This window comes from Agelaius tricolor, unplaced genomic scaffold (assembly GCF_023055355.1).
Source record: "Agelaius tricolor isolate 1412-34295 unplaced genomic scaffold, bAgeTri1.0.p SCAF_14, whole genome shotgun sequence".
NCBI lineage: Eukaryota > Metazoa > Chordata > Aves > Passeriformes > Icteridae > Agelaius > Agelaius tricolor.
This window is the reverse complement of record NW_027269274.1, coordinates 10892046-10917098: the sequence shown is the minus strand read 5'-3', so window position 1 is coordinate 10917098 and position 25053 is coordinate 10892046. Positions and strand designations below refer to the sequence as shown.

Below are 25053 nucleotides of genomic sequence, written 5' to 3'. Positions count from 1 at the left end.
CCTGTTGGTGAGCCCCAGCCGTGGCACAGCAGCAGGCAGAGCATTCCAGCCCCACTGCATGTGCTCCTTTGTCCCTCTGGAGCCTCTCAAACCAACTGTCTCATGTCTGACCTGTGTTTTCTAGTGCATAGAAATGCCAGAAGGACGGGCTTGTCCTTGCCATGCCCGTGTGCTCCCTCCAACCCCTCCTGCCCATGCCCCTCCTGGCAGGCAGGTGGCAGGATAGTGGGCAACATGCAAGGGCTCTTGGCTCTCTCAACTCCTTTAAAAAGGTGCTTTTGAGATCCCCCTCTGTGTAGGGGCTTGGGCTGTGCTTGCTGCTAACTGGGATTTTGCATCCATTCCCAACACTGCCGTGGAGTGGGACTGGGGCAGCAGGTCAGGGTCTCTTCTGCCTCCTAGAAAAATGTGAAGCAGCAGAGTCTTCTGGGTGGGGTGGAACATGCTTGAGACTGCAGGAAAGCCTCCTAACCCCACTTTTCTTGTCTTTCTCCCTCTAGGGTTGACTGGACTGGCCACGCCCACGATGCCCTGAATGCGGAGTGCAGAGGAAGCAGAGGAGAGTGTTTCCCATTAGCTTCTCCTCCCTCCCCCATCCCTTTAGTTTGGATTTGTTTCTATTTATTTTGTGGCTGGGTTTGGGCATGGCCTTGGCTGGATGTGAGGCTGCTGCAATGTGGCTCCTTTGGCTCAAGCACCACTTGTCCATCCACATTTGGACCTTGCTGCTCTTGGGGAGCACCTGGCTACCGCTGGCGGAAGGCAGCCCCAAATCTCCCTTTAGGACTTTCCCGGTTACAGACTGGAGCTTGACACACTTGGTGGTCCATAACAAAACTGGGGAGGTCTACGTGGGGGCTGTCAATCGGATCTACAAGCTCTCCAATAACCTCACGCTCCTGAGGACCCACGTGACGGGGCCCGTGGAGGACAATGAGAAGTGTTACCCTCCGCCCAGCGTCCAGTCCTGCCCGCACGGGCTGGTCACGACCAACAACGTGAACAAACTGCTGCTGGTGGACTACTCGGGGAACCGGCTGATTGCCTGCGGCAGTGCCTCCCAGGGGATTTGCCAGTTCCTGCGGCTGGACGACCTCTTCAAGCTGGGCGAGCCCCACCACCGCAAGGAGCACTACCTCTCCAGCGTCAACGAGTCGGGCACCATGTCCGGTGTCATCATCGAGGTGCTGAACGGGCAGAACAAGCTCTTCATTGGGACGCCCATTGATGGCAAGTCGGAGTACTTCCCCACTCTGTCCAGCCGCAAGCTGATGGCCAACGAGGAGAACGCAGAGATGTTTGGCTTTGTCTACCAGGATGAGTTTGTCTCCTCGCAGCTCAAAATCCCCTCGGATACACTCTCCAAGTTCCCCACCTTTGACATCTACTACATCTACAGCTTCAGCAGCGAGCAGTTTGTTTACTACCTGACCCTGCAGCTGGACACCCAGCTGACCTCTCCAGACTCCACTGGGGAGCAGTTTTTCACCTCCAAGATCGTCCGCCTCTGTGTGGATGACCCCAAGTTCTACTCCTATGTGGAATTCCCCATTGGCTGCGTGCAGGACGGCATCGAGTACCGGCTGATCCAGGATGCCTACCTGACCAAGCCTGGCAAGGCTTTGGCCAAGTACCTGGGCATCTCAGAGCAGGAGGATATCCTCTTCACCATCTTCTCCCAGGGCCAGAAAAATAGGGTTAAGCCTCCCAAAGAGTCTGTGCTCTGCCTCTTCACATTGAAGAAGATCAAGGATAAGATCAAGGAGCGTATCCAGTCATGCTACAGAGGGGAAGGGAAACTCTCCCTGCCCTGGCTCTTGAATAAGGAGTTGGGCTGCATCAACTCGGTGAGTTTCTACCTGTCTTTACTAAGCCAGACTGTTTCTGGTGGTGTTCTCTAGCTGGACCTTTCCCAGTGATTTGACCTGAGCTGTGTTTTCCCTGTGGATATGGGCAGTGTCAGTGAGCTGGGGCTGGGAGGGGGGTATGCTCAGGCCATCTGCTGCAGCTCTGCTGTGGAGTCCCTTGCAGATGGCATGTGTGGGTTTGTGGGTGTTGTGTCACCTGGGGCTCGGCAGTGGCCAAGCAGGAGGTGTTGGAAGCAGCAGGATGTGCAGGACAGGAGCACTGACCTGATGGAGGGAGGTGGGGAGGCTCGTGGTTCCAGCAGAAGTTGGTCAGATGTTCAGCATGGAGGGACCACATCCTCTCCATGGGGCACTGGGAGGGCACAAGGCACTGTCAGTGGGGTGGCTTTTGAGAGTGACCAGTGCAAACTGTCATCCAGAGGTGCAGGAGGTGAGCGCTGCTATCCTGGAACAGTGATTCCCAGCTGAGGGAGCCCTCCCCTCTGTCCCCAGAGAGGTGTTTTCCTGCCTGGTTCCCACCTGGGTGCCTCTGCTCCCTGCTGGTGTCTCAGCTGCTCAGTGTGGGACCTCTGAGTCCTGGTGGGCAGGAGAGCTCCCGGCTTGGCTCTTGGGTTTGTTTTCTCATTGAACTGTTACTGTTACTGCATTCTTTTCTGGGCAATGTTACAAACCAGTAGTAGGTGCTGGAGGCTGCAACTCCAGGTGATGGAGAGGTCATAGGCTGGATAGTCCCTGTGTAGGGTCAGATGTGGGGCTGAGGCAGGCTTGGGCTGCTGGTGTGTGTGTTTGGGAGGGTCTGGTGGAGGTCCTGACCCACCTGCTATCACCCACCTCCCCCAGGTCCGGCTTGTTGGTGTTCAGCACCCATCAGCAAGCCCCCAGGCGTGCTCAAGCAGAGCTTTGGGTGCAGGCAGGTGGATGGGGGGGTCCCTGTGGAGCAGCCCTGCCCTCTCTCCCACCGTCCTCACTGCACCCTGAAGGAGACAGCTAACAGCTGCCTGACAAAGTAAAGGGTTTGCTGTCAAGAGCGCTGGGCTCACAAATCAGATTTTGGCTTTGAACTAATTCAATTTTGCTGGAAAATGATGAAATCGTTACACGGCTGCCTGTTGGGCCGTGCAGCTGCTGGCTCTGCCGTGGAGCTGCTCTGTGCTGCCTCCCGTGCTCCCGGCTCGCCTCTCCAGTGCCCCACATCCCTGGGTTTGGGGAGGCTGCTCTGCCCCCCTGCACTCCAGGGATGGTTTTAAGCTCTGATGGTCGTAGGATTGCTGCCTGGGAGTGAGTAGATCTCAAGGTACTTTCTGGGTCCTGCAGATATGGCTCTTGTGGGGTGGAAGGATGTGTGCTGTGATGGGGAGGCTCCTGCTTTTGTGGGAGTTGGGCTGGGGAGTGACACCCTTCTCCAGGAGAACCAGGTGGTGTTTTCTGTCCCAGTCCTTCTCCAGCTGCTGGGCAGAGTGGGGCAGGACATGAGTGGATGATAAGTCAAGCCCTCAGATCCTTGCTGTGTTGAACACAGGCCAAACCAGACCACTGGAAGTATGTAGCCTCTCTCTGGCGGGAATTTCTGTGCCCCTAATAAAATAAAGCCACCTGTGGGGTGGGTCATGGCAGTCATGGTGGGTCACCATCTCTTGGTGGTGAGGACTGGCCAGAAAATAAAGGACATGCTGGTTTTTTAATTTATAAGGGGGCAAAATGTAATTGCTCAAGTCAGTGGTTGCTTGGGATTTACACCCCATCCATATGGAAATGTGGAAGGAGCTCTCTTGCTCTGCTCCTTCATGGCAGTAAGGGGCTGAGGCTGGCCCATGCTGGAGGAGGTTTTGTCAGCACTGCACTCCCAGACCTCAAGCTGTGCAGGACCAATGGATACTCATCCTCAGTGCTGCAGGGTAGCTCTGATTCTCCAGAGCTGGTGCTGGAGCTGGGAGGAGAGGCTACCAGGCTTGGCAGATAGCTCAGGAGATGTTAGTGATTCCTCTCCAGTGCTGGTGAGTGGAGTGAATTCCTGCTTCCCATTTCTCTCTCCCTCCTTCTGGGATCCAGAAGTGGAAGTGGGAAGGGAGCTGGCTCTGTAGGGAGACTCCTCACACTGGTGTGAGACCCAAGACCTGAGCATGGACTTCCAAATGCAGCAGAGGCACCTTATGGAAGCACCCAGGCCATTTCCCTGTGCCAGCCCCTCTGCCTAAACTGCCCCTGAACCTCTCCAGAGGCTTTGCTGCTCCCAGGTTTCACTCAGAGGGGTTTGGTGTTGTGTAGCCTGGCTCTTTCCTTCTCCTGTACAGAGCAGGGCTGGGATGTCTTTGTGCCTGGGGCCAGGTGTGCTCCTGTCCCCAGACTGGGGGGAGCAAGGACTGGTGTAGCAGGGCTGGGAAAGGGCACTGGGCTGCAGCTGGAGTGCAGATGTTGCAGCAGGGAGTTATTTAGAGTTCCTGGAGCCCTTGACTCCTGGGCTGGCAGCGTGGGCAGAGCCAGTGCCTGTAGCCAGTGGGATGTGGCATCAGCTTTCCCTGGTCTACCCCAGGGAGAAAATGAGTTTTGACTCCTCAGTAAGGCTTGCTGCCCAGCTTGCTGGCACAGGACAATGGCTGGTGACAAACTGGCTGAAAGTGGGCCAGGATAAGCCAAATCCTTTCCGGGGCAGCCAGAGAAATGCAGGTGGTAACAAACTGTACCACACTCGGATTATTCCTGAGCAGCGATTAATGCACAAAAAGCCTGGCATCCCAGCCTGGCACTCAGTACCAGCCTCCTGTAACCTCCTCCCTGGCTCTTTGCATCCCTCCACATCCTCCATCACAGCCCCTGGAGGTGCACAGGGGGAAGAGGGTGAGCCTATAATGGTGTTAACTGGCGAATTACTGGCTAATTAATAATGCTGAGTGATGCGAGCCTTGTCGTGCTGTCTGCTCCCTCATTGCTTTCGTAAGTGGGCTTGAAGAAAGGCAATGAGACAAGGCATATCAGGAGACACCCGCTCCTGCTCGCTGTGGGCCTGCCTTCCCCCTCCTTCAGGTCCCTTTCCCCAGGAAATCGAATTTCCTGGCCCTGTTTTGGGGAGGAAAAAACAGTGGTGGGAGAGAGAAGACTGCCGTGCTGTGCAGATAGCTGCCCTGGGGTGTCTGAGCCAGGGGCAACTGAGAGGGGTGCCAAAGAAAAGCATGGAAATTAAAACAAAAGCTAAAAATAATTTAATAAAAACCCCCAAACCCCCAAAAGAAACACTGCAACCCCCCTTGCAATAGGCTGAAGGCTGTGGTCCCTGCAAAAACCCATGTATGTAAATGTGAGAGTGGGCAGATCCCGATGCCTCCTGCTGATCCCAGTGTCTCCTGCAGATCCCAGCATCCGCAGGCTCAAACGCTGCAAGGTCACTGTCTCCCACGTGCCGTGCTGTGTGTCTGTCCCTGCCAGCAGCGGCTGGGGCACAGCTGTCCCTCTGTCCATCCTGCCCTCTGTCCCTCTGCCTTGCCGCTCCCCGCAGCCCGCATCTGCCAGGGATGTCGGTGGGCTCCACAACCCCGGCACTGCCGCCCTTGGCCCGACCTCTGCGCCGCCTGCGCTTCCCTAACGAGGCAGTTTGCTGTTAATGAGCTAATTGTCGGCGTAATTATTTATCGAGGTGGTGTCGGCATGGCGGCGGCGGGAGTTCCTCGGTCCCAGAGCGCAGCTGTATTTGTCATTTCCCAGAGAGTATGTTGAGACAAAGCAGAGAGCAGTAAACACCATAAACATCTCTCCTCTTGCATATTCAGCAGCCGTGGGGTTGGGGAAGCTGCAGATTGAGCTCAGAGAGAGCAGAACCTGCACCCAGGGGTGCCAGGGCTTGAATACCTTTGTGGCATTGCCCTGATCCCTTCTGCTGCTGCAGATGGCTGGGTGGAAGATGCTGGGGTTTATTTGGGCTGTGGGGGACAGAATCTTTTCCCCAGCAAAGCAGCTGAGAAATCCCAGGTATTTGGATGGGAGCTGTGTATCGGCTGGAGCATTGCTCGCATCTCACTCTGTGATTAGGAAGATAATTTTCTAGGATCTGCTGTTTTAAAATTCCTATTCTTGTAATGCAGAGGAGGATGTTTAGTGTGTGTTGGCCAATGGATAGGAAAGGGCAAGGGTGGCATTCAGAGGATGAGTGGAGAGCTTGTGATTTCCCCTTCCCTCTTTTTTTTGTGGTTGCAGAGATATGCAGTGCCCATGTTCCTGTTTTGGGGATCCCCATGTCTGTCATGATTGGCTGTAAGAGTTTCCCTAGTTCAGGGAAGCATGAGCAACAGTCAGGCAGGGAAGGAGTTGATCTTTGTACATTAACTCAACACCCAAAACCAGAAGTTAGAGTAACTGAGGGGGAATCCCCAAAGTGTCTGATGGGCTGAGTGTGACTGCTCCTTCCCTTTTGGAAGGCTGACACAGCACTGAATTCCTGCTGCAGTAGGGATTGGGACCACTGGCCCTGGAGCTGGAATGGTGGCACGGTGAGGAGGGCGAGCAGCCCTGCCATGGCTGTGGGAGGCCGATGCCATTGAAGCTGCAAGTGCATTGTGCTGGGGCACAAAAAGTGGTGTGTTTTCTCACCCCACATGGGTGCCTGTTGGTGGGAGCCAGTCTGGGCTGATCCTCGCTTCCCAGGCAGAGATGAGTGGGAATTACAGAGCTCTGTACTGCCCTTGCGTACGTGGAGCTTGGGAGCTCGGCATTTTCCCATATGCTCTGTGCACATGTGGTATGGATTTAAAACCCCTTGGGGACTGGCATGCATTTGGAGCCTGCTGCTTGCCAAAAAACCTCTCTCCCCTTTAAATTCAAAATTATATAAGGAGGCTTGTGAAGCGGAAGAATCCCGTGACCGGAGCAGGCTGTCTCCCTGTCAGCCATGCCTGCCTTGCCTCTTTACCCTCCTGCATCCAGGCCCGCTGCCACCCTTGGGGATTTGGCAAAGCCCTTCGCTGCCTGGGACAGAGCAGGGATTTTGCTGGTGCTGTGTGACCACGTGAGGCTGTGGCCTCGTGTGGGAACACCGGGAGGCCCATGTGCCCCCCAGGCCAGACAGCTGTGGCCAGGGTCTGTTGTTCTGCTCAGCAGGTCAGGTGAGGATGCTCGAGGTAGGGGTGAATGTTGTGGGTCTGGTCCTGGTCCACTCCCCTGCCTGCATCTCAGCTTTCACAGAGGGTATCCCTTTGTCTTTGCCTTGCCCATCATCACACTGTCCTTGAAGGAAGTCCATGCTCTCACAACCCTGAGAGTGGACAGAGGCCAGTGCAGCCCTGCTTCTGCCTTTCCCCAGGCAGAGGGGAAACTTGCAAGAGCTTCTCCCAGATCTGTGGGTTTGATCTGAACTGAGGAGGCAGCTGGCTGAGCCAGGCCCTTGTCTGGGGCAAGGCAGCATGGAAAAAATGTGGGGATTTCCCAAAGACGTTCCTGCGGGAGGAGGAACAGGGCTGGCAGGTGGGTAGTGTGTTTGCTGGAGGCTTTGCTATGTGAAGGGAAGCTCTTCCAGGAGCCCTGACTTGTTTGCCTTGGCATGGCCTTGTCTGGGAAGTGTTTTTTCTTTGGGGGAAGGCTGGGGTGCAGGATTCAGCCCCTCCTGCCTCGCTGCCAAGCTGATTTTTTTTTTTTGAAGCTAGTGCTGGGATGAGGAGGAGAGGAATGTGTGTGTGCTGGGGAGCTTGTGCTGGCATCCCACGTGTCTGAGATGGCACTGGCGGGGATGGAGGGGGAGCAGGGATGCTCCACTGGCTCCTGCTGTGTTTGTACGTGCTGCTCTGTAGGATGCAGGGGACAGAGAGCCTTGGTCTTGGTCTGCAGAGCCTGTTCAAATGTAGAGAGGGCCTGCATGCAGTGCATCTGTCCCAATGCCTTACATCAGCGTGTAGGGAATGTTAGGGAAATGGCAACCCATGCCTTCCCTTGGCTGGTGAGGTGGGATGGCTGCAGCAGGAGGCTGCCAAAGGTGCTGTAGCTGGGGGGTGAAGGTAGGAGGTGGCTGATTGCCATCTGTGGGGTCCAACGTGTTGAGGCATTGGCAAAAAGCTCAACTCTCCTCTGCTTTCTTCTGACAGCCGCTGCAGATCGATGACAACTTCTGTGGCCAGGATTTTAACCAGCCCCTGGGAGGGACTGTCACCATCGAGGGGACCCCTCTGTTTGTGGATAAGGAGGATGGCATGACCTCGGTGGCTGCCTATGACTACAGAGGACAAACTGTTGTCTTTGCGGGCACACGGAGCGGGAAGATCAAAAAGGTAGGAAAGCCCTCAGTGGTGCTGATGGGGAGGGGTGACCTCTTGCCCCTTGTGGGGTACTGGTTGGGCTGGGACTCCCTAATAAAGTGACCTGATGTATTTGGGGTAATGTGCAAAGGCCCATGAGGGGAAATTTCCTCTTGCTTCTCTCTGCCGACTGAATTTACAAAGCCTCTGCCCTTTTGGAAGGGTTATGACAAAAGGAAGGTGAGTCCTCACTGGTGGTTGTTCAGAGCCCATCTTGTCATGCCTTGCGGGCAGGTGGGCTTGCCCTGGAGCTGCCAGGAGTCAAGTTCTGTCCATCTGGATCCTCTGTCCATCTGGCTTTGTCATTGACCTGGGCAGGGTGGGCAGAGGTGGGTGTGATGGCTCCAGCCTGGAGAGGGGGAGCCTTCACTTCCTGCACCCTGCCTGGGCACAAAAGGCTGCTTGTGGCAATTAGCAAATAGCTCCATGCGTGCCTTTCTCTGCCTGCATCTCCACAGGGCACGGATTTCCTGTTATCATAACATCATGCCTGTAATTACAGCTGTACATGCCCTGTGTAAACATAGCTTCCATTAACACATCCTCAGCCAGGGAGAGGCCATGTGGAGGTCTTGGTAGGGTCCCTGCTATGGACCAGAGCTTGGCTGGGGGGCTTGGCCCATCTCTCTGTGACTTGTAAGGTGCTTCAGCACTCTGTTTTGGGCACAGCATTCTGCATTTTTGCTACATCTCCTGATCTGTGGTGGCCAGGGTGCCCTGCAGGAGGCAGGGTGGTTTCCCTGGCAGGAATCTGGAGCAGGGTGCTGTTGTGTAGTCCCCATATGTCCTACTCTGCCCCTGTTCCCCTGACAGACCTGCCTGTGCCCCTGCCTATTAGCAGTGCTTTTGGGGCATGGGCAGCACACGTTGGGGTGGGGGGCATGATGGAGGGGGCCTCTCTAGCCCCACACCTTCTGCTTGTCTTTCTGCAGTCCTTGGAGGGTGCACAGCGGCGGCAGGGCTGTCGGGATGGAGGCAGCTTGTCCTCCCTTCCGGATCAATGAGGGATCCAGAGGGACTGGTGTCATGTTGCTGCAGGCTTCTCCTGCTCTGGGTTCCAGATGGGAGCTTTTAGATGGAGATGGGAAGGGAGGAGCATGTGGGAGGAGGGTTCAAAAAGCCACAGGGGCTGTGTTACACCTCTGGTTCCACAGTTACCTAGAGGGGCTGGTGGTTGGTTTTTAGATGGCAAATTGTATTTTTCTTCTTTTTCTTCTTTCTTTTCTGTTTTTTTTTTTAATTTTTCCCCTGGTCTTTGCACCTTCAGAGCCATTTGGAAGGGGTCAACTAGTGTGGGTGCCTGGTTGGTGTGTGGGCTGCATACTGCAGCCATGACTGCAGCTAGAACTTGATGCCCAGGTGTGGTTTGAGTGTCCTCCCTCCCTGCAGGGCTTTCTCAAGCTTTGTTTTTCCTAGTTTTGAACGTGGTGCCCCAAAGAGCTGGTGGGGCTCTCTGGCCCTGCAGGGCATGAGGACATGGAGCTGATGAGACTCAAGAGGTGGCTCTCAGTCCTGTCTCAGTGCTGGAATTCTGGGTAGGTTTATAGGCTTATCCTGCCTGGAGCCCCCAGATCCCCTGGTGTTGCAGAGCTCTCTAATGGCAGCCTGGGAGCACTTTGCAGGCTCCAAGTCCTGCAGCACGAGGTGCTCTCCTTGTCCCTGCAGTGACCTTGAGGTGGGCAGCCCAGCCCTCCTTCCTGCGGCAGGGGCTGCCTGGCAAAGCGCTGCCTCAGCAGCTACCTGATCCTGCTGCCTGGCTGCCAGGGCTTGGAGGCAGGGGAGGAGGCTGAGGAGGGGCTGCTGACCTGTCTTTGAGTGGAACCAGCGTGTCCCCGGCCAGCGGAAGCGATACCTGGCAGGGGTTCAGCAGAGTGTAGCCAAGGTGGCTCCTCCAGGCAGAGAGGATGTGTGTGGGAGGGTGCAACCTTCAGCAGTGGTTGCAATCCCTCTGCTTTTAAACTCTTGGTGCTTCCCACCGTCCCCTTGGCAAACACCCACCCTAGGCTTGGTGCAGCCTGCTGTCCCCCCCGCCCTTTGCAGAAGCCCTGGCATCTCCTCTGGGAGAGGAAGGGCTGCACTGACAGCTGGGGGCCTCCCTCCCCACCCCCAGGAGCCCTGTAATGGATGCTGCTCTGCTGAGGGGCACCGATCCCGCCATCTGGGCTGGGGTAAGGTCAGGCCAGAGTCACTGCTGTGTCTGGCTTTTCCTTGGATGGCAGCTCTCATGCCCAGCATTTGTCCAGACTGTTGCGTGCAGACAGAGCCTCCCTTTGTCCCCCCAAAAAGCCACACGAGCCTGTGGCTGCCCTGCAGCCTCTCCCCAGCCCTGCCACCAACAGTTGCTGTCGGGAGGGCAGGGTGCTGGGCAGCACCTGCTGCCACCACAGCTGCAGGGAGACCCCGACTTTGTGGGGGGGGGGGTGTGGAAGGATCTTGCAGGCAATGTCAGATTTGCAAAACTGTCTGTGGGACAGGGGCTGTGGGCTGGGATGGGCACCAGGGGGATGGAGGTCACAATCCCTGGGATGCTGAGCGAGTTGCAGCAGCAGAACCCGTGGCAGCCCAGTCTCAGCTTGTCCTGCAGCATTACTGGGCAGGCAGTTATCTTTGGCTGATCCCAAGTTATGTGGAGAGGCCAGGCTTGGAAAGCCCTTGGTCCCGCGTGCTTGCTGTCCTCCGTGCCAGCAGTCATGGGACTGGGGCACTCAGGGAATTCCAGCCATGCCCAGGTGAACAATGCAGGGATGGGTTCCAACACTGCTGCAGCTGGCACTGAACCACTTCCTCTGTACTCCTGACCTGGCAGGGACCTGGCCTTGCACCCTATGGTCTGGGAGTGCTGTGGATGGGGAAGTGACATGGGGACGTGAGCTATGAGCATGCTGCTGCAGGAATATCAGGGGATGTTTTTGAAAGGGAAATGAAGCTTGTGTCCTAATGCTTGGGTTTTTCCTGGAAACCACCTGTCCTCAATTGGCAATGTTTTTATTGGGCAGTTATAATTTTCCCAGGCTGTCTTTTGTATTTTTGGGGTGGATAGGAAGCTGTGTGTGTGATTGCAGTGGGAGCGCTCAGTCATGTGCTGGAAAGGCACGTTTGACACTGCACCTATGTCAGCTCTTGAGCTGGGTATGCCAAAGACTTGATTTTGGGTGTGCTTGAAGTGTTGTATGGAGAGAGGGAAGAAGGGTGGTCCTGAAGGGGGTGTGCTGAGAATGGTGCAACCCCCTCCCAGTGACTGCCCTGTGCTGGGAGCTGGAGCAGTGGGACATTCTGGGAGGTGCAGTGCAGACCCGGCTGCCCTCCTTCACTGCCATCTGCTCCTCGTTATGCAAACACGGCACTGCCTTGGGGCTCTGCTGAGCTCAGTGTAGCCCTTGTGGGTTGACCCAGTTTTGGGTGCTGTCTGGTTATTTTTGGGGGGATGAGCTGAGTTCCTCTCTCAGAGCAGCCAGTGGCTCCCTGCCCACAGCTGTCCCTGGCTGCTGCAGAACAGGGAGACTGTGAGCTGTGCCTCCTGCCACAGCCCTACAGGAGATACCCAGCACCAGGGGGGATCCAGGCACTGCAGATCCCTAAGGCAGGTGTGGTTACAGGACAGTGCAGCCAGTGCATCCCAGCCAGGGTAGCTTCGGACTGCACATCCCTCACAGCCAGCTGAGCTCTCATTTTTGAGGATTATCTCTCTCCCCTGTCACCACTGCAATCCCTGTAGCTCTGTCCTGGAACTGGCTGGCCTTGGGCATGAACACATTGTGTCTCCCTTGGGAATCTGCTCCCCCCTGGGGCTTGTGCTTGCCACGGCTTGTTTATTCTCTCCCACAGAAAGCACAGCTGAACTGGGCCTGTGTCTGGCTGCTTTGATTTCACTTTTTTGATATAATAATACTAATAATACTACTAATAAGAAACTCTTCACACTAAGTGGGTTATCCCTATCCCTAACAGCAGGACATGGTGCTCCTCTTGTGGCCTGGAGAGCGTTGAGGGGCTCCCCTGCAGGGCAGGGAGATGATGGTGCTTTGGGGGAGCAAATTTGGCTGTCTATGGAGACACCCCCCTTGAATTCTCTAAAAGCTTTGGATTAAGGATGTCTCAGTGTGTTCACAATCCTTGGTGTGTCTGGACAGAAAATAGGTGCTGTGGGGAGAGGGAGTTGCTGACCAGGGCCTTTTTGGGATTTCCCTGTTGCCTGCTGGCTCCCTTCTATCACAAAAGCCCCCATGTGTTGGCGTCCTGGGTATGATGCATGACCTGATCATGGTCCATGTGAGCTGGGAGAAGAAACCATCAGGCTCCCTGCCCACCCTGCCCATCCCTGTCCCCACAGATCCTTTGGCATCACCCTCTGCTTGGTGCTCAGGGGAAGCAGCTCTGGCTGAAAAGGGGCCCTTTGTGTCTCGCGCGTGAAATCCGGCTCCCGGCGTGCACGGCAAGGCTTGGCCCGCCATGTGACCCTGCTGCTGGCTACCCTACTTACTGCCTGTGCCTTGGCTGGCTTTGCTCTTGGGGTGTGTGTGGGGGGACACAGGACACATTTGGGGCATGAACCCTGCCCTGGCCCTGGCAGTGTCAGCCGGTGACCCTTGGGGACTCCCCCAGGCATCGACCCCTGCGCAGCCCCTGAAAATGCTCTCCTGCCTGTGCTGCTGCCTCTTCCCAGCTGGCTGCCCAGCACAAGGGCCTTTTGTTCTTCCTGCCTCTTCCCTGTGCCCTGTCCTGCTCCATCCCCACCCCATGCTCTGGAGACCCACAGCCCCCTCCCCACACGCTTACAGCCCCCGTGGGTGCTGGTGCTGGGCCCCGTGAGGGAGCTGCGCTCCTCGGAGCATGCGCCCACGCCTCTCCCCAATCAATGGCAATAATTTTATTGGCATGACAAGGTAGCCGACGGTTGCCAAAGTGAATCCATCAAATACCTCTTGGCGGCTCCCCGCCCCCTCGAGAGCTCTCGCTGGAGTCGTTAAGCTGTTTTAATCAAGGTGGAGGCTGGAGAGCAGGCGTGTTAAGTGGATGGGGTGGTGGGGAGGGGGCGGCGGAGCCTTCCCGTTGTCCCCTTGCTCGTGGTAGGGAGCGCTCGGCGTCACCCCAGTGCTGCTCTGCAGGAAGGGGCCCCGCTCGCCGGCGTTGGGCTTTGTTGTGCCCGCCCGGCTCTGAACAGGATGTCTCATTGTTGGAGGAAACAATTAGAAATTCATCGTGAACCGCTGGCCTCTGGGATCTGCCGGGGCGGTGAGGCCGTGGCTCCCGGCAGCTGCCAGCTTCGTCCTGGGGTGACTCCTGGAGGGGAATGCCGCTGGGGTTCCTGCTCCTGCCTCGTGCAGGATGGATGGGGATGAACATTTCCAGGCTGCTGGCACTCCAAGGGATGCTCCAGCATCCTCATACAGCCTTGGGAAAGGAGAGAAGATGTCAGGGGACTCACTACCCTCAAAGCCTGCTCCCCTCACCCTCCGTGCCCCCAGGCTTTTTGACTCACAAGCCACAGCTCTCTCTCTTCTTCCTCCCCATCTGCTCTGCTCTCAGTGCAAAGCCAGCAGGTGAGTGAGGCCTGGGATTCTGGCTCCAGGCCAGCCAGGAGGCAGCAGCAGCAGCCGCCAGCCCTGCCCCAACCTTTGCTGCCGAAAGTGCTGACGGTGCACGTCTCGCCTGTGCCTGGCGCCGGGCGCCCGCAGGCAGCCATGGGCCTCACCCCCATCCATCAGCCCACTCCTGTGCCTCACCCCCATCCATCAGCCCACTCCTGTGCCTCACCCCAACTCCTGTGCCTCACCCCCATCCATCAGCCCCCATGGCAGCACCGTGGCTGCTGCACTTCACCCCTGTCAGGCAAGGTGACTTTTGGGCAGCAGCGCTTTGTGAAAGCCAGAGGATGCTCGGGGATGGAGGTGGATCCCAAAGACCTTGTGTCTTCCAAAGGGCTACCAGGTGTAAACCTGGCTTCTGTAATTGCTCTGTGAAGGGGTTTGGGGGCAAAACACTGCTTGGCAGCCCCTTGGGACAGTCAGTGCTGCCCTGCAGGGTATGCTCAGGAGCTGGCAGGTGCCAGTCGAACATGGCAGCATCACCTTCACAGCTGGTGCTTGCAGACCATCCTGTGCCTGGCAGGGGCTGCCCTCCTGGAAGTATTGTGGAAATAAGGCTGGGAAAGGAAAAAGCAAGAGCCTGAGGGGTCTGTGACTGTGTGCCTCGCTGCTCCTGCCCCTGTTGTTGCAGGGCTGTGTAAGGCATTGGTGGCCATGGCTTTGCAGTGCTGGGAGAACAAGGCACATGAGGGATCTTTGAGGTCATTGATGGGGATGCTGAGCCCCCATAAATGTTTGGGTCACACTCATTGGGTGCTGTTATTGGGAAAAGGGGTGTGTTGGCTGGCTGGGGGCATGCAGTGCCAGCAGTGAGCAGTGGATTTTCCCTCCTAGCTGGTTGGTGTGGTTGCTGAAGCGTGAAGCTGCTGAGCATTTTCTTCTGCACCTCTCTGCTGCTGAAGGCAGGGCTGTGGCCCCTGTCTGTGACCTCTATTCTGCTGGGAAGAGCGGGAGCACGACTCTTGCTTTGGACTGTGCCTCCTGCTGGGGACCTCTGTGGTGGCCCCAAAGGGAGGGGCAGGGGGAAAAGCCACCCCATTAAAATGGAAATGAGCTGGGAGGGCCCAGCTCTGTTGGATCCCTCCTGTTGGAGCCATTGTGCCTATTCACTGGCTAACTTTCACAAACACTGACTAATTTTGCCTTTTCAGGTGGGAGAATGGCCCCTACCTCCCACCAAAGGCAGCAAGGGAGGATGGCTTGGCTCATCTGGAAGGCAGCGCTTTGGGAGGCAGGGACTGTCGGTATGCCTGGTGAGAAGGGGCAGTTCTGGTGTCCTGCTTCCCCTTTGTGCAGGCCCATTAACCCAGATTTAATGGTGCCTGAGGAATTTGGCCTCAGCCCCTGGCCTGCTGGAGGAGGGAGGATGTGTGCTTAGCAGGAACTCGGGCAGCTCCAGTGTTGCCTGGGTCTCTGCGTGCTCCAGCCCTGCCTCAGGTAGAGACATGACCGTGGGGAAGGTCAGACATCCCCGTGAGCTGATCTCCCTGCTTTTCCCTTCTGGGCTGGGAGGAAAATCCATCAGATCGAGAGCAAGGTGGAGGTGTGGTATGGCACTTGGGGATGCAGGATGTGGACTCCAGCTGCCCCTTAGTGGCTGCTGGATCCTGTAATCCATCTCTGAGACTTTGATACATGGCTGGTCATTTGTCTCCAAGTCCAGGTGGGGATGGTGTCAGTCCCAGGCTGCTTGGAAGAGCTGCTGTTTGGTCTCTTGTCCCCTGCCCTGGTTAATTAATTACAGGTTTTCCTGAAGTGGAACAGGAGAAAGGATGCTAATGGCAGGCTGGTGCTGATGGGGAAGGCAGCAGAAAGGTGCCCCATGGGGTTGGCATTGTGGGGTGAAGTAGGAATAGAGGAGCTGGGGTGGGTGCTGTGTGGTGGTGAGGGTGCAGACCCCTGGGACAGCATCCCTGTTTCTCTGTGGTTCTTTCCCTGGGTGACCTGTGCTACCAGAGCTGATCCTGGCACCTCCCTGCTCTTTGTGTACCCGTGGACCAGCTGCCAGCACGAAACCTCCCCGTGGCAGTGAGAGCAATTGTCTACATGGGAAGCAAGTGGGAAAGTTTTATTTAATGGATGCTTAGTTCTTTTAATGCCATTTAGCAGCTGGAGAGAGGGAAGAGAGGCAGTGCTGTGTGACAAGCCAGCTCTCTGCAGACGGAGAATGGGCTGAAGTAGTGGGGAGCATCCCTACAGTCTGGCAGAGAAAGGGAGGATAATGTGATAGTGCTTTAATTTGTCCACGCTTTGTGCTCTTGAGGGCAGCACCGTTTGTAGCTTTGTGCTGGGACAGATCTGTGCTCAGCCCTGGGATGCAAGGAGCGGTTCTGTTGGTAGGGCAGGTGCTGGGGGAAGCAGCTCCCTCCCACCATAATCCCTGTATGGGCAAAGGAAACAACGCCGGGCTGAAAAAAGCCGGCGTGGTTTTTATTAGCTACAACCCTAATGATGTATTTTGGATTGCTCTCCTGCATGGATAAAAATTACCAGTCCTTGAATGAAGGGGAAATAAAAAAGTCTCTCTGACCTTGAAGCTGTTCGTTCACTTGTCTTCATTTCATTCCCCTTGGCTGGGGATGCAGGTCAGTTTTGGGTGCTATTTATAGTCCGCTTCATTTGGTGGTTTTCTTTACAAAGTGAAAGGTTGTCACCTTTGTTTCTGATACTGCAGAGAGGAGCTGCTCTAGGGAAAAGGAAGAATAAATGAGAAATTTCTCAGAGTGTTCCTGTATGCGGCAAAGCTTTGTAATCTGGAAAGATCAAAAAGCCCTGGACTGCCAACCTGAGCTCCTTGTGTGGAGGTAGCCAGGGTCCATGGTGCCTTGAGAGATATGGGGTGATGCTTTTCTGTGCTGGCCAGTGGCTGCTGGAGCTGATCAGAGCCTTTATTTGCACAAAACAGAGATAGTTTCCCTTTCCAGGCAGCTTGGCTCATGTCTCCACATCTGGCACGGTTGGCTTTTGTTGGAACAACATGTGAACTTGATTCTTCCCTTCTCCCACCCCCATGAAGGAAGCTGTGGCTGTGTTGTCTGTCTTCGCTGAAGACACATGTCCACAGGAGCCCGACTGCTGAAGTTGAATCCCCTGCCTGTGCCTGCATCTCCTCCTCCAGCCCTCTCCCTGACAGACAGACTCGTTGAAACAACAAATGTTGCCATAATTTAATTTTCAGGCAAACAATAGTCCGGGGACAATGTTAAATTCATGAAACTGGCTTAATGCGATGACATTTAATGAAGCAATTTGTGCGCTAGCGTGGCTGTGCGTGGCTCTGGAGTAGTGGGGATGCTGCTCCACCCTGCTGGGCACTCCCTCCTTGGGAATAGGCTGGGAAAGGTTGGTGCTCCAGGGTAAAAGAGGGGGATTGTCCCACTGCTCTCCAGGCTGTGTGTGCTCTTGTGGTGCAGCTTTCCCATGCTGCTGCAGTGTGAGCTGGAGCTGGTGGGTTCAAGCTCTGTGGCTTGGCCTGGAGGGAAGGGTTGATGAGAATGTTTTGGAGCAGGAGGGGACTTGTCCTCTGCAGCCTCTGCCTTCCTTGGACTTTTCCTCCCTGTGTTTGGAGCCCTGGAAAGGTTTTTTTGCCCCCCCCCGCCTCCTTAGTGGGCCAGATTGAAGCCTCAAACCCTGTAGCACCCCATCTCCCAGGCATGCAGTGCTGGCCCTTCCCTCCAGGGCCACCCTGGGTATCCCACGGGCTCTTAAGAGGCTGTTCCCTTTAGAACAAGAATTAGGAATTATGCTGCTCTGGGAGAGCACAGGCTTGGCTTTGGGGGGTTTACAGTTCATAAAAGCAGGTGAGACGAGGCAGTTTTGGGGGGTGGAGAGACTGGCTGCTTGCTCCAGGGGTGGATTGGATTTGTGCCATCCCACCACATCCCTTGGGCATCCTGGCACCAGCAATGTGTGGGCTTCTGCTGTGTCCCAGGAGAGGGTTCCCTGCTGTTTCTTTCTCCTCTTGATTGACAGAGGCCTGTAGATCTTAATTATGTGCCAGCATCCACAGAGCAAACCTGGTGCTGCTGTAGCTGGAGGCTTAATGCTGGTAATGCTGCTCCATGGGCAGGCAGTTCCCAAGGTAAGGGGTTTCCTTGCCTTTTTAGGGACAACTTGTAGTCCTTGCTGGACATGATGGAGCTGGACTAGTGACAGGTGAAGGGACAATGTTAAATGTACATGAGATTTTGGTGTGGTGTTCTTCAGTGAGGAGCTCAGGGAGGAGGGAGCTGGAGACACAGCAATGTCACTTCTTTGGAGAAGTCCATGTCATGTTTCCCACCCTGAAGGACACAGTATCCATATGTATCCAGCAGGGCTTTTCCCACCTCCAGTCCTGCCTGTCCTTCTTGCATCCTCCCCAGCCCTCCCAGCAGCAACCTAAATCAAACCCCGAGCTCCACCAAACTCATGTCACTGCTGGTGCTCCTCCCAAGCAGGACTTAAAACGAAATTTTTACTGAAACACAGCCAAATCCTTCTGAGGATGTATTTTGGACTCAGCAGAGGGGCTTGTGGGCAAGCTTGAGGTCTGTGGGGCAGTTTGCAGTCCTGCTGATCTTGGAGGCTGGGTCAGTGCCTGGCTGTTCTCTGGTTCCCCTGACTTTTTGCTTTCCGTTAACAGTGGTCAAAAATTAATTGGTAGTTGTTGAGCAGAATGCAACTGAAAAAAAGGAATGGAGGAAAATATGATGCAGTTTGATGTGTGCACGCATGTGTGTCTCTCTACATATGTATTTATTTTTCTTTGAAAGTTTCCAGAAATAGGTTTGTGTCTTGGCCAGGGTGACTGCATCTGTAATTAGTTAAGGAAAGTGGGTGTCTTGGTGACAGCCACACAGAAATGCTCAGCATCCCTGGTGAGGATGCTGGGATGTGGGACCTTGGAGGCACCTGGTACTGGCAGCTTCCTTGGCAGAGGGAGGGGAGCAGCCTCTGCCCCCTGGATGGAAACACTGGGTCAGGTTGGGCTTACTGCCACCATCCCTGGTTTCCTGGGGGAGGGTGATGCTTGTGATGGTTTATTAAAAAAACTAAGTAATGTCCTTTAAAAAGACCCAAACCCCTGAAAACTGCACCTTGCATGCATGGCTCCAGCCAGCTGATCCCCACCCTATGTGAGGGATGGGAACTTCCCAAACTCAATTCTCCCTTTATTTCTCCAGGATTACTGTGTTGGTCTCCTTCTCTTTCTGGTATGTTTATGAGCCTCAAGGGATCTTGTTTTTATGCTCAACGCTCAAAATTAAAGAAGTGTTTCCAGTAGGTGAGATAAACACTCCCTGCCTCAGCTGGAGGTTTCCTTCCTGCCTCTCCTTCCCTCCTTGAATCTCCTGGTGGGAAAGTGTGAGCCTGTGGCTGGAGCACATAACCTGGGAATGAGATTCCTGGGCTCTCCCAGGGGGATGAGTCAGCTTCGGTGCAGGATGTGTGAGCTGTGGCTTCTTCCTCCAGTGGCTTCTTATTTTAAAAGAGGGCAAAAAATTGCTGCCTTTGGCATGGAGATGGAGGAGCAGGGAATGAGGAAGGGTGAATGTGCTTGCTCAAGCTTCAGAGTATGGTTCACCTTGGTGGCTATGGGCACACCATGTGATGCTGCTGCCTGTCTGCAGGTGTGCTCCTTAAATCGTGCTAACTCGGTTGTATGGCAGCATCAGCATTTCTGGCTGGAGGCTGTGGCAGAGCTGGCACAGCCTGGGTTGGCACCCACCACCTGTGTTCCCTGCTGGATGTGCTTCTTGGTGTGCCTAGAGCATGTCCCCCTGCTCTTTGGCCACTTATCCCAGAGATGGAGCCCATCTGCGTCCCACCCTTCCTGGAGTCCAGCAGCACGACTTCCCTTCCCTTCTGCAGCCTCATCCTTCCAGACCTCAGGCAGTTGAGGTTGTCCTTCCCCACTGCCTGCTCACCTGGGTTATTGAAAGGAGACTGGGCTTTATTTGGAAATGAAGGTGATAAAGAGCATCCAAACAGCTCTGGTAATCTCTATTTCACTCCCCAAGACCTTATCTGCCTGGGTGGCTGTTGATGCCTTCCTCCTGGGATGGAAGAATCCCACTCACCTCTGCTTGGCTTTGGTTTCCCCTTCCACATGCTGTCACACTTGTGAGCACCCTCACCACTGTGCTGTGAAAGCCTTGGCTAGAAACCCAGCCCAGATCTCCAAGTACATGATTTTTCAGCTGAGACTTGGCCCACTGTGCATTTCTGAGTTGAGCCAGAGGTGACACCTCATACCTGAGGACCAGAGGTATTTTTGCAGTATCTACTGACCAGAGGTATTTTTGCAGTATCTACTGAGCTCCAAGTCTTGCCCTCAGTGTCCCTGCCATGGGTGGCAGCTCGCACTGGTCAAGACTGTTGAGTCAAAATTGTTGTTTTTGACCCCTCTAACCTCCCAAATTCTGTTTATGCTTGAGACCAGGGAGAAACTGAGAGAGAGCAAACGTTTTTTAAATAGTTTGCGAGTTTCTGGTGTTGTTTTTCATCAGGAAAATGATAGCTGTATAGAGGCAATTAATTGGAGGAAAAGTTTCTGGTAATAAATGTCAAGAATGTTTCAAGGATGGTTTGCATAAAATACACTTTTTTTTTAATGCCTCCCAGCAAAACAAAAGCCTTACCCTATTTTGAACCTTGCCAAAGAGAAACAACTACAAAACTTCAATTTTCTTTTCTTTTCTTTTCTTTTTTTTTTTTTGGTGTGTGAGTGTGTAACGTTTAAGTGCTTTTTTTTCCTGCTCAGCCTGTGCTCCTTAAACAAAAGCATGTGTTTTCCTGGCTGGCTCCCTCGAGGCAGCTCTGTTGGAGTGGAGGGCAGAGGCTGTGGAGGTGATGGCTGCACAAGTCCAGGCAAGTCCTGGTTTTTGGCAGGAGCTGGAGTTCTCCTTTTTTGGGGCGGGGCAGGGGGGAAGGGAGGTGCTGGTGGATTGTGGTCAGTTCCCTTCTCCTGCCTACATTTCCCAGTTCTGCTCTGTGCCAGCCGTGGGTGGTGATGTCTGCAGCCAAAAGGAGGAGCAATGTGTGGAGTACTTTGATATCCTGGGGCAGAAGGTGATAAAGGAAAGAATGAAAGCTTCAGAGTGATGTTAGAGCCCTGGCTGCCTCTCCCGGAGCAGCCATCGCCTGCGGCTTGTGGGCTGTCAGTAACCCTGCTGTGCCTCTTGCTCCCTAGAGCTTGGGGAGTTGGCCTGGCAAAACTGACATGTAATGGGGGAGGTGATTTCCTAGTGGGGATGTCTGTTTCTGTGCATGCTCTGAAACATCCCTGGGGTGCTGTGGCTGTGTGGACCTGCCAGGGAGCTCTGCTCACCCCGGAGAAGCCGAACCCCGCTGCGTGCTGCCTTCCAGCCACAGCCATACCTTTGGTCCCAGCTGTGGGGTTCAGTGCTGGTGTGTTTTTCATAAAGGCTCTTAATCACATACAGGATGTTTCTGTTTGTTCAAGCAATGAAATCACACAAACAACCCACCCCCAGTTTGGCTTTCGCAGAGCATCAGCTGCTCGACCCAAGGCAGAGCCGGAGCAATCCTCCCCTCTCCTCCTGCAGCTCTGGACCCAGCGGCGCGGTCAGAGCTCGCCTTTCCTGCTGTGGCCATGCCCTGGAAAGGTGCCCAGCACTGGGGAAGGGATCACACTGGGGCTGGGAGCTGGGGCTGACTCATCACTGCCTGCTTGGCCGAGGCAGCAGCAGCAGCAGTGTCTCGTGGGAGCAGCAGAAAGGCTTGGAGAGCCAGGACCAGCCCTCAGTTCTGGGGGCTCGGTTGCAGGCAGGCTGCACATGAAGCATGGTGCCCCTCCAGACCCTCTCCTGAGAGGAGCACGGTGCTTTTTTGGGTGGGTTGCAGGCTCTTCTTGTTCCTGTACGCTGGGGTTGTGTATTTTTGCATTACCCCAAGTACTCAGTCCTGGATGGGGACATCACAAACCTGCCACTGCATCACCATCTTTTGCTTTGGGCTTTGTCCTTCGGGGTGTTAAGCAGAAAGAGAACAGGAATGTGTCAGGGTGGATTGAAATAAAAAAAAACACCCTGACTTTTCTCACTCCTGTTGCGTGCATCGGTCCCATGGCTGCCGTTTCCATGGCAAAGCAGCGGGCCTGTAACCCAGCCCGCCCCGTGCTCCTCAGCATTTGGAGGAGCAAAAATCCTCGGAGATGACAAGAATAATTTAACGAGCCATTAACGAGAGTGGGGGAAAACACCGGAGGAGCTGAGCAGGGTCGGGGTGGGGGCGAGGAGAGGCAGGGCTGGCTTTTGGCAGGGACAGGGTCACGTTGGCAGCCTGCTCGCCTTGCCTTCGATGTGTTATGAAGTTTTGGAGGTTGCTTGAAAAGTGTCTGGGGAGCGGTGGCGAGCCAAGCGGGCTGCGGGCCAGCTCACAGCTAAACATGTTGTTGTGTAAAATTGCAGTCAATTAATTTAAGACCTGCCAATTTCAACTGCAAAGCGCTAGGAGGTTCTGTCAAGTTTTCAATGGGATAAAAAGGGGGAAAGGGGGATTAGTTTTCAGCACTTGGACGGGCAAATAGTGATCCTCTGCCCAAGCCTGCAAAGCACCTCCTCCTCTCTGTTTCTTTTGCTTGTGGTAAACTCAGCCTCTGCTGATGTTAAAAGTCCTTCTGGTGTGTGCTGTTGGGGCTGAAATGGCTGAAGGATGTCAGACATCCTTCAACCATTTCAGCCTGGTGATCTGCTGGTGACCATTTCAGGGCTCAGGGAAGCACTGGCTGCAGGGGATGACCCACTCCCCTTTGACTTTGCAGTATTCCTCTTCCATAGTCTTGTGGGGAGTATCCCCTCTCTGGCATTCCCAAAGTGGTCTTCCCCAAACTTATGGATTCTTGTAAGCCTGCAGGTCCTTGGCGTGCTGGTGGTACACTGACTGTCTGAAATAGAGGAGGAGCTGGAAAATGCTCAGGGCAGGCCCAAGAGGTCCCCTATGTCTCCTGTGTGCAGCCTTAGAGGTCACTCCTCACTCACAATGTGGTGCATAGGCTGGTACTCACCATGCAAGAAGATAACCTGTCCCAGAGAGCTGATGGCCAGGTGGGCACAGTGTCTGAACCCTAAAAAGGCTTATTCCCCCCATTTCATGGTGGCAGTGGGGCAGTGCTGCTCTGCACAGAGCCCCTCTTTCTGGTGGTGCCCTCCTTCCAACCACTGCCTGTGCCTGTTATCCTCTTGTGCTGCAGGAGCACAGCACCCCCTGTAATGGGACTTGGGCTGAAAACTTTGCTGAGGATTTACTCTCTTTATGGCAGCTTTAATTTGAAAATTCTGGGTTCGGGGGGGGGGGGGGGGGGGGTATGTGTTTGTCTGTGCATCTGCAAGCTGTCTTTTTTTTTCCCTTCCTTTTTATTTTTTTATTATTTTACAGCTTAATGAAACTTCTGAGAAAGTGCAGCTCTGTTGTGAGTAAGAGTCATGAGACTGGTGGGGCGAGCTGGCTTTGGCTTGCTGAGGGTTGAGCTCCTTCTTGGGGCTGCTTGAGCCTGAGATTTGTGCCTCAGCTCTTCCCTGTCCTTATCCCAGCTTGCTTTTCCATCCACAAACACACTGTGCCTTAGATTTACACACATATGCTCGTGCATCTTTCATTCCTGTGGTCTCATACCTGGGCTTTTGCTGTCACCTCTGCCATCACAGCTTTATGTCCCCAGGACACCATCTCCAAGCACTGCTGCTTTCTGTTTTGTCATCAAAGGGTGTAAATCCACTTCTCCCAGACTCCTGGGGCTCAGAACCAGCTGCATACCCCACCATGGCCATGGGGTTTGTGCTTTTCTGAGCCAGGGCTTTGTGCTTTTCTGTGTCAGGCTTTGCTCAGCGCCCGTGTGTGTGAAGGAGCTGCTGCACGTCCCTGCAGGGCTGCAGGCTGCCTGCTCCTCCTTGCTGGCAGGAGAGGGGATTTGGAGGCAGGTCCCTCTAGAGCCAGGCTCTGCTGCTCAGGCACTGCTGTCTGCGGACTTCCCCAGAATATATTAAGCGTAATTTCCTCCTGCTTCACCGGAAGCTTGTTAATATTTCACTGGGGCACGGGGGCAGACTGCAAAGCCCACGCTTCAAAGGAGGGCAGCTTTCAGCAGCTCTGGGGTTGGCTTTTGGCTTTCCCAGCTCTTGCTATAACTCGTTCTGTGGTTTTGAAAATAGGTAAAAAAGCCCCAACCACCCAGCTGAGGAGAAAGCCCAGGCAAAGCCCACCAGGCATGCCTGTCCCTGCCTTGCTGAGCCAGGCTGTGGCTCTGCTGTCTGCTCAGCTCCACTCTTCCTGCACTGACATTTGGGGAAAAAAATTGTAAATTCATGTCTGGATGCTTTGTGACCTCACTTGGGTTTGAAATGGCTGGGAGGAACCCAGTGCAGCCTGGATGTGCCCTACAGCTGCCAGCATGGCTTGTGGGAGGGCTGAAGTGGGTTCCCCTTCCATGAGAGGAGATTTTTGGGAATGACTTTTAGGGAATTACTTTTGCTTGATCCTGGACTCCACAAATCGGAGCAGGATTGGCCCTCCAGGAGCAATAACAGAAGAATTACTGCATTGCATGGGCGTCTTTATGTGTTTTTTAAACTGTGCCTCCTAATTATAAATAATGGCTGTGATATGAGATATGATTATGATGGATGGTGATTCTGTATTCCGTGTGCATTAGCGGCTTTAACCTTGCCGGGGTAATTATGTCTCATTTCAAATTCTGATACTATTTATTTGAGGTAGGGGACTGGGAATTTAATTTCTACTGCTTTGTCTTTTAGTATTATTATTATTTGAAAAGGATACCTTCACAAAATTGTTTTTTAATCATTCCCTCCAGTTGGCAGCACCAGTTTATTAATATTTTCAGTGCCCATGTGGGGCTGTTTTGGAAGTGTTTGTAAAGGTAGATGTTTTGGGGGAATGTGAAACTGAGGGCTGATGTATAGGAGAGGAGCTATTCCTGCAAGACACCAGTGTGCACACCACAGCTTCAGTCTTTCCCAGAGCAGCTGCCTTTGGCACTGGCTGCTGCTGACCCATGTGCCTCTGCCAGCCTGGGCTCCCTGCTCACATGAGGTCCCTGGAGGTGCAGGAAGGGCTGAGCCATGGTCCTGCCCACCCCTCACCATCTTCGATGGCACATTTAATTAAAAACCGCATCAGCCCGAAGATTGTGCACGTGGTCCTTAATCAGTTTGAAGTCTCTGTGAGAATAAAGTAATTATACTACTCGTTTGGTTACAGTAATTAAAACTTTAATTAACATCATTTCCCACCCCTTGGCCTCCCTTTACAGATATTCAGGCATGTGATGGGTGTCTGCCAGGGTTGCATCTTGGGATAAAGCTG

At 54.4% G+C, this 25053-nt stretch overlaps 1 protein-coding gene across 1 annotated transcript in view; it reads left to right on the top strand.

Moving 5' to 3' along the window:
- Nucleotides 1-25053, top strand: part of PLXNA1 (plexin A1) — a 115436-nt gene that overhangs the window by 13203 nt on the left and 77180 nt on the right. Inside the window, exons 2-3 of the mRNA XM_071439649.1 lie at nt 501-1847; nt 7931-8113. Coding sequence (XP_071295750.1) covers nt 645-1847; nt 7931-8113 — 1386 coding nt within the window. The 5' untranslated portion in view covers nt 501-644. The remainder of the gene's footprint in view (nt 1-500; nt 1848-7930; nt 8114-25053) is intronic.